Source organism: Aquarana catesbeiana, linkage group LG08 (genome assembly GCF_042186555.1).
Source record: "Aquarana catesbeiana isolate 2022-GZ linkage group LG08, ASM4218655v1, whole genome shotgun sequence".
In the NCBI taxonomy this organism is placed as follows: Eukaryota; Metazoa; Chordata; class Amphibia; order Anura; family Ranidae; genus Aquarana; species Aquarana catesbeiana.
This window is the reverse complement of record NC_133331.1, coordinates 193,540,849-193,554,232: the sequence shown is the minus strand read 5'-3', so window position 1 is coordinate 193,554,232 and position 13,384 is coordinate 193,540,849. Positions and strand designations below refer to the sequence as shown.

General features: G+C 42.7%; 1 protein-coding gene across 1 annotated transcript; it reads right to left on the bottom strand.

The window, feature by feature from the left end:
* Positions 1-2,792, bottom strand: LOC141106717 (uncharacterized). The gene is made up of 2 exons (XM_073597652.1): positions 2,623-2,792; positions 1-1,776 (listed from the first exon to the last, which is right to left on the bottom strand). The coding sequence occupies exons 1-2, from the start codon at positions 2,704-2,706 to the stop codon at positions 1-3; spliced, it is 1,860 nt and encodes a 619-aa protein (XP_073453753.1). The 5' UTR covers positions 2,707-2,792.
* Between the last annotated feature and the right edge of the window lie 10,592 nt (positions 2,793-13,384).

The following is a 13,384-nucleotide window of genomic DNA, read 5'->3' as shown; positions in this document are numbered from 1 at the left end:
TTACCCAAATATTGCAATCCAGTATGCCATTAAATTCTGATCGAAAATCAGGGTAATTTTCATAGTTTTCAGAAAGATGCAGGCAATAGGCCTTCTGGAAAAACTAGGTATTTCTTCAAATTGCACGTAGATGATCCCAGGCATATTTAAATCACTGCCAGTGCAGTACCTCAGAAACTTACACAAATTGCTTTTAGTGAGTTCTCTAATGTATTTTTTAAGATATTTTGATACCTCATTTTCCTTTGGCGACATGGCAATAGGGAATTCTAACTGCTTCAGAACTTTTTGACATGTTGGCTGGAGTTCTGTGTATTGTTGTGATAATAGGTCGACTGTAATAAACTGCATTTCCTGTAATATCTCTTTCCAGGCATCAATGACAAACATTGGTTTTTGTATTAATTCTTTGTGTGCTATCTCAAACAGTGTAGCTCTGTAACTGGTCGATGTTACTTTACGTCGACATCCATAATCATCAAGAACATCCATAAGTTCTGCTTCATCAACTGCTGAAAACGTGTCCAGAGCCGTGGCGAGGGTTTCTTTTTCGGAATAGCTGACATACTCAAAGAAATATTCAATTATGTCAGCATAAATACTTCCAAATAAGACTTCATGCATGAACGGAAGCGCAAGTTTTATAGGAAGGTACCCACAATCTTTGTAACCTTTCAGGATGATTCTGGCAATTGCTTTCCATGTTTCATATGTAAAGTCGTGCCTTATGAATGGTACTTTACAACTGTTTCCTAAAGTACACCGCTCATAAAATTCCTCCCAAAAATGACACAATGTATCTCTCATGACACCTGACCCACATGCAGGTTCTTCTGAGCCGTCTGGAAACAGACGTCTTACATGAATGTTTTGCCTTAAAATTTCGGGATTACTAAAAGCAGTGATCATATCGGTCAGACAGTTAGCATGGTGAATAGTTAACGTGTATTCCTCTTCATTTTCAGCAGGACTCGGAGATAACCATAGAAGAGTGCTTTCTAATATTTCATCAGAGGTGTCTAGTGGACCAAAATTAATTTCATTATCACTGTTGGTTAGCTCTCCAAGGGCAGAAGCTTGCACAGCTATATCACCTTCTTCCATCAGTATATTTTCAATCAAAACTGGTGTGTTATTTGTGGAATAATGCTCACTTTGAGTCGCCCCAACACAAACTGATGTGGGTAATGAAGGAAAGTAGGTAGAGTCTCCTCCTTCAGTATCAGCTTTAATAACAGTTTTCAGGTAAAAACGCAGAACAGAAAGTTTTACAAGCTCATACATTTTGCCTATTGTAATGTCATCAGAAAGAGGATTTTGCTGGAAGTCACAGACATCAAATGTAAAAAGGGATTCTTTTCCTCTTGGTGAATTTCCATTAGGAAAAAAAAGTTTTTTTGCTTCATGTAGTATTTCAGTCTTTCCAGCCTCCTTAGACATTTTAACCTTTCTGGTTCCGCCACCTTGTTTAGTTCTGACTTGTTTAAGTGTCCCTTTCACTTCATTAATCCAACCTACTTCAATCATCCGAGTTACAGACAATTTTTTTTTAGGCTCAATCTCTGCTTCATCATGGTCTTTACTTAGAAGACTTTTTTCAGGTTGGGTTTTTCTAAGTTTCATTTTGTTACGTAATTTTTCAAAAAGGCCCATTTTGCGCTTTGACAGTGGCTCTGATCGCCTACAGAAGTTGAACAGAGCTATTCTGTCTCCATATGATGGAATATACTTTGAAAGCGAATGGTCTTCCATGAGAAGTATAATATCTCTGTCAATCTAAAATGAAAGAATATATTTAGCAAATAAAATAAAAAAGTCAATATATAAAGTTATATCCACCTACATATAAAACTAGCAAGTATAATTTGACAATCATTTATCAAACCTCCCTGCAACAGACAAATTATCTATGGTGAAAAATATTACACAAGCTTGTTTTTTCTTTACATAACTAGCAAACACTCTTCCACTTTTAAATGACAATTACTGCCAGCTAGTTTTACCAAGGTTTCTAAAATTCTGTGCTACAATGAAACACATACATCTGGCATACTCGTCCAAAATAAAAAAACCTGGAGCTAACTTACAAAGATAATTTGTGACCCTTAGAAATGGTAATAGCTGCAAAGATTATGGCAAACTTCCGTCCAACATTTAGCAATAGCTCAAAATAAACAACACACATTAAGGGTGAAGTCAAGCCTAACACTAAAATCTTTACATCTACAGACAACGACGATCTAAGACTAACCTATCTAACCCTATAAGGAAGAAACTGCTATACAGACCTTTTTGAAGCTGATGCGGTCCATTCTCCAGAGGCGGAAACTCTGCAGAGGACACAGTCGACAACTGCTGTAAAATGAATGGGGAGTGACGTCACTCATAGACTATGGGGCTGCCTCATCTGCACCCGCCTACGCAGAAAAGCCGCCGTTGACAGCTAAGCGTGGGACTGGATCATCTTCAGAAAAGATTTATGTATAGTGATTTCCTCTTTACAGGGCTAGATAGGTTAGTCTTAGATCGTGGTAGACTGTAGATGTAGAGATTTTAGTATTAAGGTGGACTTCCCCTTTAATATTTTTATTGTTCAGCTAAAAAATAAAATACAAAAATAACCTTTTCGTTTTGAAGGACTTGCAAAGTTTCTTCCGGAAGTCCACGATCTCGGAGAAATTCTATTACAGAATTTTCCTCAGACATGTTCAACTTTTTTAATCTAAAAAACAAATATTACAAATTTATTATAATTACTAGAATCCAAAAGTTTCATTTTACAAGAGATTTTCTGGCTTGTGCAACATAACCCAGAAGAAAGTGAAGTGTTTTTCCAACATACCATGAAGGCCTGGCACTACCAAATGCACTTTAGAAGGTACAGTTGCTCCAGACCAAATCGTTTGAGGGTGCTATGCACCTGCACTCACAGAAGCATGAGAGGGTGAACTGATGCAATGCGCACAAGATGCCACCCACTTTTTGCATGTGGGTGTGCTCCAAAAAGTGTGTTTCTTCCCAGTCTATATCTCATAGTGTGCCATGTTTACCCCGTTGGTATAGTCAATTCCACTTTGTATAGATTGAACAGGGCCTTCAGGTATACTAAAGAGATTGTGGAAGTAAAACATGCTTTACTGGGACCAGCAATGAGAGTCCCCAGCAAGTGAGAGGGGCTAGTAATAACGCCCAGCATGTGTCAGAGCCAGCATCGATAACCCCTAGCAAGGTGTCAGGGCAAGAAACCAAGTTAACCACTTGACAACTGGACACTTTAACCCCCTTCCTAACCAGACCAATTTTATGCTTTCAGAGCTCTTACACTTTGAATGACAATTACTCAGTCATGCAACACTGTACCCATATGAAATGGTTGTCCTTTCTTCACACAAATAGAGCTTTCTTTTGGTGGCATTTAATCACCACTGGGTTTTTTATTTTTTGTGCTATAAACGAAAAAAGACCAAAAATTCCGTAAAAAATAAATTTTTCTTTGCTTCTGTTATAAAATTTTGCAAATTAAGAATTTTTCTTCATACATTTTGGCCAAATTTTATACTGCTACATATCTTTGGTAAAAAATAACCCAAATCGGTGTATATTATTTGGTCTGTGTGAAAGTTATAGAGTCTACAAGCTGTGGTGCCAATCACTGAAAATTGATCACACCTGAAGTACTGACGGCCTATCTCCTTTCTTGAGACCCTAACAAGCCAGGACAATACAAATACCCCCCCCCCTCCCATGACCCCTTTTTGGAAGGTTGACATTCCAAGGTATTTAGTAAGAGGCATGGTGAGTTTTTTGAAGTTGTAATTTTTTCCCCACAATTCTTTGAAAAAGCAGGATTTTTTTTTATTCACAAAAGTGTCATATTATCAGGTTATTTCTCGCACACAGCATATGCATACCACAAGTTACACCCCAAAATACATTCTACTACTCCTTCTGAATATGGCAATACCACATGTGAGACTTTTACACAGCGTGGCCACATACAGAGGACCAACATGCAGGAAGCCCCATCAGGCGTTCTAGGAGCATAAACTACACATCAAATTTCTTGACTACCTCTTACACTTTTGAAGGTCCTGGAGCACCAGGACAATGGAAACGCCCCCAAAATGACCCTATTTTGGATAGAAAACAACCCAACGTATAATCTATGAGGCATAATGAGTCTTTTGAACTTGTCATTTTTTTCTACAAGTTTTTGGAAAATGTGTAAAGAAAATGAATTTTTTTTTTTTTTTACACAAAGTTGTCCATTTATACAATATTTCTAACACATAGCATGTACATACCAAAAATGACACTCCAAAATAGATTCTCCTCCTCCTCCTGAGTACGGCGATACCACATGTGTGAGACTTCCACAGCCTGGCCACATACAGGGGCCGAGTATGGCTGAGCATGGCCAAGCATGGCAGGGTATGGCAGAGTATGGCTGGGTTTCACCAAGTATTGCAGAGTATTGTGGGGTATTGCCGAGTATGGCTGGGTATCACAGAGTATGACTGGGTATGGCTGGGTATTGCAGAGTATTGCACAGTGGTGTGGGGTATTGCAGAGTATTGCAGCATATTGCACAGTGTTGTGGGGTATTGCAGAGTACTGCGGGGTATTGCCGAGTATTGCGGGGGTATTGCCGAGTATTGCGGGGTATTGCAGAGTATTGCGGGGTATTGCAGAGTATTGCGGGGTATTGCAGAGTACTGCGGGGTATTGCAGAGTACTGCGGGGTATTGCAGAGTATTGCACATTATTCTGGGGCATTGCAGAGTATTGCAGGGCATTGCAGAGCGTTAGGGATGGCTGAGCATGGATGGATGGATGGTTGGATGTCACTGTGCAGCGCTTTGGGCACTACACAACCAGCCCACAGCGCTGCAGCCATCCATCCCCCTCTCCGCTCACAGTGTACCAATCGGTACACAGGAGGGGAGGAGAGGAACATATCCGTGACCGCCGGGTCTAGAGGACCCGGCGCATCACGGATCCCGGTAAATGGCCGCTGATCGCGGCCGTTTACCATGTGATCGCTCCGTCAAATGACGAAGCGATCACATGTAAACAAACCGGCGTCATCTCATTTGACGGAGCGATCACATGGTAAACGGCCGCGATCAGCGGCCATTTACCGGGATCCGTGATGCGCCGGGTCCTCTAGACCCGGCGGTCACGGATATGTTCAGGTGCGCGCCCCAGGGGGCGCGCAAGAGGGGAACTCTGGGAAGACGTCATATGACGTGATCCCAGAGTTAAGCAACCGCCCTGCAAGCCGTCATTCGGCTAAGGGCCGGTTGTAAAGTGGTTAAATATTGCAGAATATGCAGCCGTATGCTACATAACTAAGTTCCATTTCATGCTGATTAAACAAAATTATTCATGTATCTTAAATAGAAAACATTTTTTAGATCGATTTTATTTCAAAAGAATTTTATTTAAATAAATTTGATATAAAAAAAAAAACATTTAAATAAAAAAAATCAGATTTTATAGATTTTTTTTGAAAAATCATTGATTTATATCCACCCTGTCCCTAAGTGATAAAAAAAAAAAAAAAAATCAAACTGAACTTTCATGCATATAAAAAAAGACATTATTTAAAAAAAAAAAAAAAATAACCCAAAAGTGCGCAAATCAAGCAAAATAATTAAAAACGTGAAATCAGTGAAAAATGCAATTCATTACCAACGTGTCAAAAATGAAAATGTATTGGTATAAAACAAATCATTCATAAACCACTCATACTTATAAATCAAAAGTCTTATGGAGATGGAGTGCATCCACGTGCAAAACAAAGTGCTCTGTGTTCCAGTATACAAAGTGCTCTAGCGCACAGAGTGCTAGTAAGATAATGGGGCCTCTTACCAGACCTTATCTCAAATTATAGAGATTAATGCCGCGGTACACACGGCCGGACTTGCCAATGGGCTAAACTCCGTCGGCATTTCCGACGGAAAGATTTAGAACATGTCCTATATCTGAGTCCGTCGGAAATGCAGACAGAAAAAGTCTTTTTCTGTCGGGAAGTCCAGCCGCGTGTACGCTGCATAATTGTAATAACTCTGTTTGGCTTGGAGGAGCCAACGTTTCCTTGAATCTCCACACAGCTCAATGACCCCAATGAACAGAATTAGCAGCAAAGTCCACCGAATTTAATGAAAAATATTAGCAAGCACTCCAGCAACAAGCTCCAACACACAGATGCATCAAATTTAAAAAGGGAGAAGTCTCATAGCGCAACAAAAATACTCAATTTATTCCATAAGATATTGCACTTACACAGATTCGGAAACAGCCATTTCACAAACACTGTTGCAGATTGGCCGCAATGTCATCCAGTGAACCTCAGCGTGATGACGTCACAGAGTTAGTTCTGCCAAATGTGTTTCTCCGTCTATGTTTGAATAAACAGCATGGCTGTTTGGACTATAACAAACAAAATAGAATATGGAGTGATCAATACTATGCAATATACAACAGTGTAAATAATGTACATGTCAGAACATGATAATGTACAAAATATATATGGTGCAGTATTCAGGACTACTTAACATACAACAGAGCATTAGGAGTAGAGCAGCGAGGACTATGCTGTGTGCCCTCTTCATTAAGTCACATAACATAGCATATGCAATGATGAAGGTCAGGACTAGGGGTGCAACGGATCGTCACTGATCCATGATCCGTTCGAGGCAGGCGAGCGTTCCGCGGATGTGCCGATCCGCGGAGAGCTCGCCTGCCTCGGCCATAGGAAAGGCCGCGGCTTCGGCCTAGCTCCGGAGCGGCGGCCATCTTGGTACACCCGGCGGCAGCCGCTGTATCGTCAGGAAGTGACGTTTCGTCGTCGCCATCTTGCTACACCCCACACTCCTTTGCACAGTACTGTAATGATAGAGTTAGAAGGGGGCAAGCGGACATCTTACACCCACCAGAGTTTTAGATTTTAAAGCTATTTTCCACACAAAACGGAGCTTATATGCATAAATACAGTATTTGCTAATGTGACAGAACACCTCTGATTTTCACATTTAATGTTAAATGTGAAAATCAGAGGTGTTCTGTCACATTAGCAACCATGTAAGGTCAGCAGGTTTGCTGTTGCTTTTAAAATCTAACATCTAAACAGTCCGTCCGATCTACAAATACTGTATTTATGCATATAAACTCCGTTTTGTGTGGAAAATAGCTTTTAAATCTAAAACTCCGGTGGGTGTAACAAGATTTGTCTTTTTTTTCGTTTTTTTTGCTGATCCGAAAATGATCCGATCCGTGACTCTGATCCGAGGATCGATCCGATCCGTGAGTTTTTTGATCCGTTGCAGGACTGAGGTAGCATATTGAATTTTGGCATTAGGACTATGTACAACATTAGCTGCCCAGTGCTTCCTCTTACATTGGTGCTCAGCATAACCACTCATGTTGGTAATCCATACCTAATGTGCCCCTTTACATTGGTGGACAGTGGGCTTCTAGGGGCTTGCAGACACAGGTGGCTGGAGGGCAGTAAAAGGATTATTATTATTTCAGTTACTTATAATAGCACTGTCAATTATACACTGACATCAGTCCCTACCCTCAAGGAGCTTACAATCTAAGGTCCCTAACTCCCATTCATACATACTAGGGACAATTTAGACAGGATCTAATTAATCTACCAGCATGTCTTTGGAGTGTGGGAGGAAACCGGAGTACCTGGAGGAAACCCACGCAGGCACAGGGAGAACATGCAAACTCCAGGCAGGTAGTGTTGTGGTTGGGATTCAAACCAGTGACCCTTTTTACTGCTAAGCGAGAGTGCTATCCACTACACCACTGTGCCAAGCAGTTGAGCCATGGTTTTACTGCCCCTCAATACTGTACACCTGCTTCGGCTGTGATGTTTGCTTTGCATCCACCGCTAATATTTAATGGCATATTGCATTTGGTGGGTGGTACCGCTGTTGAACGCAACCAATTTAAGTGAAGGGGGTCATATCACAACCTCCTTCCAAATGTGTGCATTTGCGGTTGTAGCACAGTGGTTGTGCATTGTGCCCCCCTACCCCCTTATACTGGTAGTTGGTATGTCCCTTTTTATTGATGGGCAGTTTGCTCCACAAAAAAATTTACAGTATGGTGCTCTACCACAAACATTACAGTATACACTACTATAAACATTACTGCATGCGGTTTAGAATCTTCCCCCAAATAAAAATCCACCTTTAGAGGGCCCATATAGATTATAATTATCCTCTAAGATCACATACTACCGTATAAGATCAGGAGTGTCCAATTAGATCACAATGCCATATAAATCAATAGTACACCCTTAGACCAAAGTGCCCATACATATTAGGAGTGGTCCCTTAGATTTCAGTGACTGGAATTTGGCATCTTGAAGAACTATTCTACTACAATAGTGCTATTTCACCATATATTATTGCTGTATATTTACATGGGAGACACTCTATAGCCAATGTGTCCAAGGACAACCATTCATCTGAAAAGTATGGTGGTTGGTGATGTTAATTGGCTGATGCATCCACACAGAAATATTTGAGTGTTTTCTATATACCAAATTTGGATTGGACACTTCATGCCTATGGACTTTTGCCCTTTTGAATTATACAGTTGAAGGTGCATACAGTGGATTCATAAAGTATTCAGACCCCTATTCAGACATTCTATGCATTAAGGTGAAAAAACTTCTGACAATACCGCCGCCCCCAGCCCCCCCGTTTTACTTACCTGACGCTTCGAAAGTCAGCTTTGCGTTCCCGACAGCTATTCCTCCGCTCACCCTGGCCGCTGATTGGCTACAGTGGATGGATTGGAAGCAGCGCAGCCATTGGCTTGCGCTGCTGTCAATCACATCCAATGACGCAGCGTGCTGGGGGGCGGGGCCGAGTGATACAGTGAGCGGCTATAGCCGCCGGCTGTATCACGGGAGCGCGCCCGCAAGCACTCACCACCATGCGAGGGAGCTCGCATTAAGGTGGTTAATGCTTGCGGGGAGGAGCTGAAACAGCCGCCGAGGGACCCCAGAAGACCAGGTTCGGGGCCACTCTGTGCAGAACGAGCTGCACAGTGAAGGTAAGTATAACATGTGTTATTTTTTAAAAAAAAAAAAATTTTCCTTTACAACCCCTTTAAAATCTGGTCTGTTAATGGGTCCAGAGGACAGGAGTTGAGAACCACTGGTTTAGAACCTTGTCCATCTCCACACAGAAACTCTGGAAGTCAGTCAGCGTGACCATCAGGTTCATAGTCACTTCTCTTAGAGCCCTTTCACACTGGGGCGGTTTGCAGGCGCTATTGCGCTAATAATAGCGCCTGCAAACCGACCCGAAAGTGCCGCTGCTTTCACACTGGAGCGATGCGCTGGCAGGACAGTAAAAAAAGGTCCTGCTAGTAGCATCTTCGGAGCGGAGTGTATACCGCTCCTGCCCATTGAAATCAATGGGACGGCGCGGCTATACCGCCGGCAAAGCGCCTCTGCAGAGGTGCTTTGCGGTGGTATTTAACCCTTTCTCGACCACTAGCAGGGGGTTAAGCTGCCCCACTAGTGGCCGCATACCGACGGTAAAACGCCGCTAATAATAGCGGCGTTTTACCGCCGACGCCTCAGTGTGAAAGGGCTCTTACTGAGGCCCTTCTACCTTATTGCTCAGTTTGGCTTGGTGACCAGCTCTTGGTAGAGTCCTGGTTGTGCCAAACAACTTCCATTTAGGAAATATGGAGGCCACTATGCACTTGGGCAGTGGTTCTCAACCCTGTCCTCAAGTACCCCCAACAGGGAATGTTTGCAGGTTTTCCTTTATCTTGCACAGGTGCTTTAAATCAGAGTCAATGTTTGGTATTTTGTACAGCTATTTTAAGAGAAATTCCCAAAACATGGCCTGTTGGGGGTACTTGAGGGCAGGGTTGAGAACCACTGCTCTTGCAGCAGAAAGGTTTTGCAACCTTCCCCAGAGCTATGCCTTGCAATAATGTCTCTAAGCTCTGCAGACAGTTTCTTTGACCTCATGGTTTTTGTTCCATAACAGTGTGCACTGTCAGCTGTGAGGCCTTTTAGGCCCCTTTCACACGATCGGACCGTTCAGGTCCACCTGTCAGTTTTGACAGCGGATCTGAACGGGCGCTCCATGTTAGTCTATGGAGCGTCGGATGTCAGCGGAGACATGTCCGCTGACATCCGACCCCGTCCGATCCACTAAAAGCAGACGGATGGCCCTACGTCCAGGTCCATCGCTGGCGGATCGGATCGGGTGAGATCTGACGAAAACGGACACGCCGTCCGTTTTCATCCGATCCCTCCATAGGCGACAGCGGCGCCTGACAAGCCCCTCCCCGCTTAGTGAGCAGAGAGGGACCTGTCATCCGCCGGCTCAGCGGAGATGAACGGACAGATCTCCCACTGAGCCGGCGGACAGAGGCGGGCTCCGTAGAAATGGAGTCCGCCTCGTGTGAAAGGGGCCTTATACAGAGGTGTGTGCCTTTCCAAATCATGTCCAATCAATCTAATTTACCACAGGTGGACTCCAATCAAGGTATAGAAGCATCTCAGCAACGATCAAGCAAAATGGAAGGCACCTGAGCTAAATTTCAAGTGTTGCTTCCAAGGGTCTGAATACTTTTGCCAATGTGATATTTCCATTTTTCCTTTCTCATGAATTTGCTAACATTTTTAAAATTATGTTTTCACCTTGCCATTGGGGTACTGAGTTTAGATTGAGAAAAAAAAATGAATTTAACCCTTTAGCTGCCAGTGTCCTTTTTTCACACAATTTTAGGCATGAAGATTATATAAAACCCCAAACATTTTTGGAAAGCAGACACCCTGGAGAATAAAAATAGTGGTAGTTCCATTTTTTATGGCACACAATATTACCACATAGTATTAAAAAACAAAAGCAAAGTTACTATGTTACTAAGTAACACAAACGCAATAAATGACCCAATTGTTGGGTAAAATATAAAGGCTGAAGTTGCACCGAGTAAATAGATACCCAACATGTCAAACCTTAAATTTGCCTGCGCCTGTGAAAGGGAAACAAACTTCAGTAGCCTATATTTTTTAATAGGTGACACTTTAAAAAACCCCTACAGGTGAGCAGTTTGGTGTTACAGAGGACGTCTGGTGCTAGAATTATTGCTCTCACTCCAGCATGTGTGGTGATATGTAACATGTGTAGTGTAGTCAACATTTTCAAGTGTAGGTATCCCCATGTGTGTTTAACTGCTTGCTGACTGCCGGCTGTCAATTGACGGCCAGGCGGCGCAGCTCTCGTTGCGGGCAGACGTCCTATGACGGCCTTGCTTTCCCGGCCCACCAGGGGGCGCTCGTGCGCGCCGTGTCACTGGGCACCCGCGATTTCCGGTAACACAGCAAGACCGTGGATCTGTGTGTGTAAACACACAGATCCACGGTCCTGTCAGAGGAGAGGAGACCGATGGTATGTTCCCAGTACACAGGAACACCGATCGGTCTCCTCCCCTAGTGAGTCCCCACCCCCTATAGTTAGAAACACTCCCTAGCAACACAGTTAACCCCTCAATCACCACCTAGTGTTAACCCCTTCACTGCCTGTCACATTTATACAGTAATCAGTGCATTTTTATAGCATGGATCGCTGTATAAATATGAATGGTCCCAAAAATGTGTCAAAAGTGTCCGATGTGTCCGCCGCAATATTGCAGTCACGATAAAAATCACAGATCGCCGCCATTACTAGTAAAAAAATAAAAAAAAAATAAAAATGTTATAAATCTATCCCCTATTTTGTAGACGCTATAACTTTTGCGCAAACCAATCATTCGCTTATTGCGATTTTTTTTACCAAAAATATGTAGAATACATATCGGCCTAAACTGAGGAAAAAATGTGTTTTACAGAAAAAAAATTGGATATTTATTATCGCAAAAAGTAAAAAATATTGTGTTTTTTTTCAAACTTGTCGCTCTTCTTTAGTTTATAACGTAAAAAATAAAAACTGCAGAGGTGATCAAATACCACCAAAAGAAAGTTCTATTTGTGGGGAAAAAATGATAACAATTTCATCTGGGTACAGAGTTGTATGACCGCGCAATTGTCATTCAAAGTGCGACAGCGCTGAAAGCTGAAAAATGGCTTGGGCAGGAAGGGGGTGAAAATGCCCAGTATTGAGGTGGTTAAAGAGGAGGGCCCATTAATAATAATAAAAAAAAAATTAAAAGTCAGCAGCTACAAATACTGCAGCTGCTGACTTTTAATTGGACACTTACCTGTCCCTGGGTCCAGCGATGCGGGTGATCGAAGACCCGCTTGTCTCCCCCTCCGTTCGGCGGTGCCGGCATTGCAACTGTGGACGCCGGGCTGTGGCTTCACAGCTGGGCACCCACTGCGCATGCGGCGCTGCGCTCAGTCACCTGTAATGGGTCCCAGATGATTGACAGGAGGGAGGGAGCAGAGCTGAGCCCTTCCTATGTCGAGGGGGAAGTGATATCAGCAGCCCAGGCACTAAAAGAGGCAGACTACGAGGGACCACCTAGCAACAGGCATTTAGAGGTGAGTAAAAAAAAAAAAAATTCCAAATGTTTTTTTTTATTTTTTTTTTTTAGGATTTTTTAATGCATTTTTTTTTTGGGTGGAACACCACTTTACGTTAGTACATGCATATATGTGGGGTGGGGGGGATGCCTTGACATTTTTCTGAGAAAGGATTATATAGGCTTGGGTGCAACATAATTTTTTTTTACAATTTACAAAAATTTCCATTCACTTAATGTTTTTTTATCCACCATGTGATGATTTTTTTGGTGACCGGTTCTCTTTAGTGAGACATTCAAGGGGTAAAAGGCCCCCCAATGTCTCCCCTGTGCTCCGCTAAATGTAACGCAATGCAGATTGAATTATATCACATGCTTTTTTGGATGTATTGGCCAGGGAAACTGACATGGCAGTTAGGAACAAGAAGGGGAGGAGAGTGGACATGTGTCCCCTCTGCTACTTCTCACCTACCCAGGATCACCCGCTATGCTGGTCCCAGGCCTGCAGATGGGCAAGCAAAACTTGGGATACATTGTGGGGACATGTGCAGGTAACCCGGGTATGTGTGAAATCAATCAGGTGGCAGCACAGCTGCCCAAATGCTTCAATCTGATAGGAGACAGTCTGCTTGTCAGGTAAACACATGTGTGTGTAAACCACCACCCCCCATTCATGTCTGTATGGCATATGAGCCAGGTAGGAAAAAGGGTTAAACAACTGTAGTATCAGGCTGCAATATAATGTTGAAGATGCACTGTATGTTAGAAGAGAGGTGCCTTCATTTACCAGTGGTAGCAGTACTAGTTTGATTCTATACCTCTTGGCCAAAAGTTTTAATTATTCCGATGTCACTCATATATTTTTTTT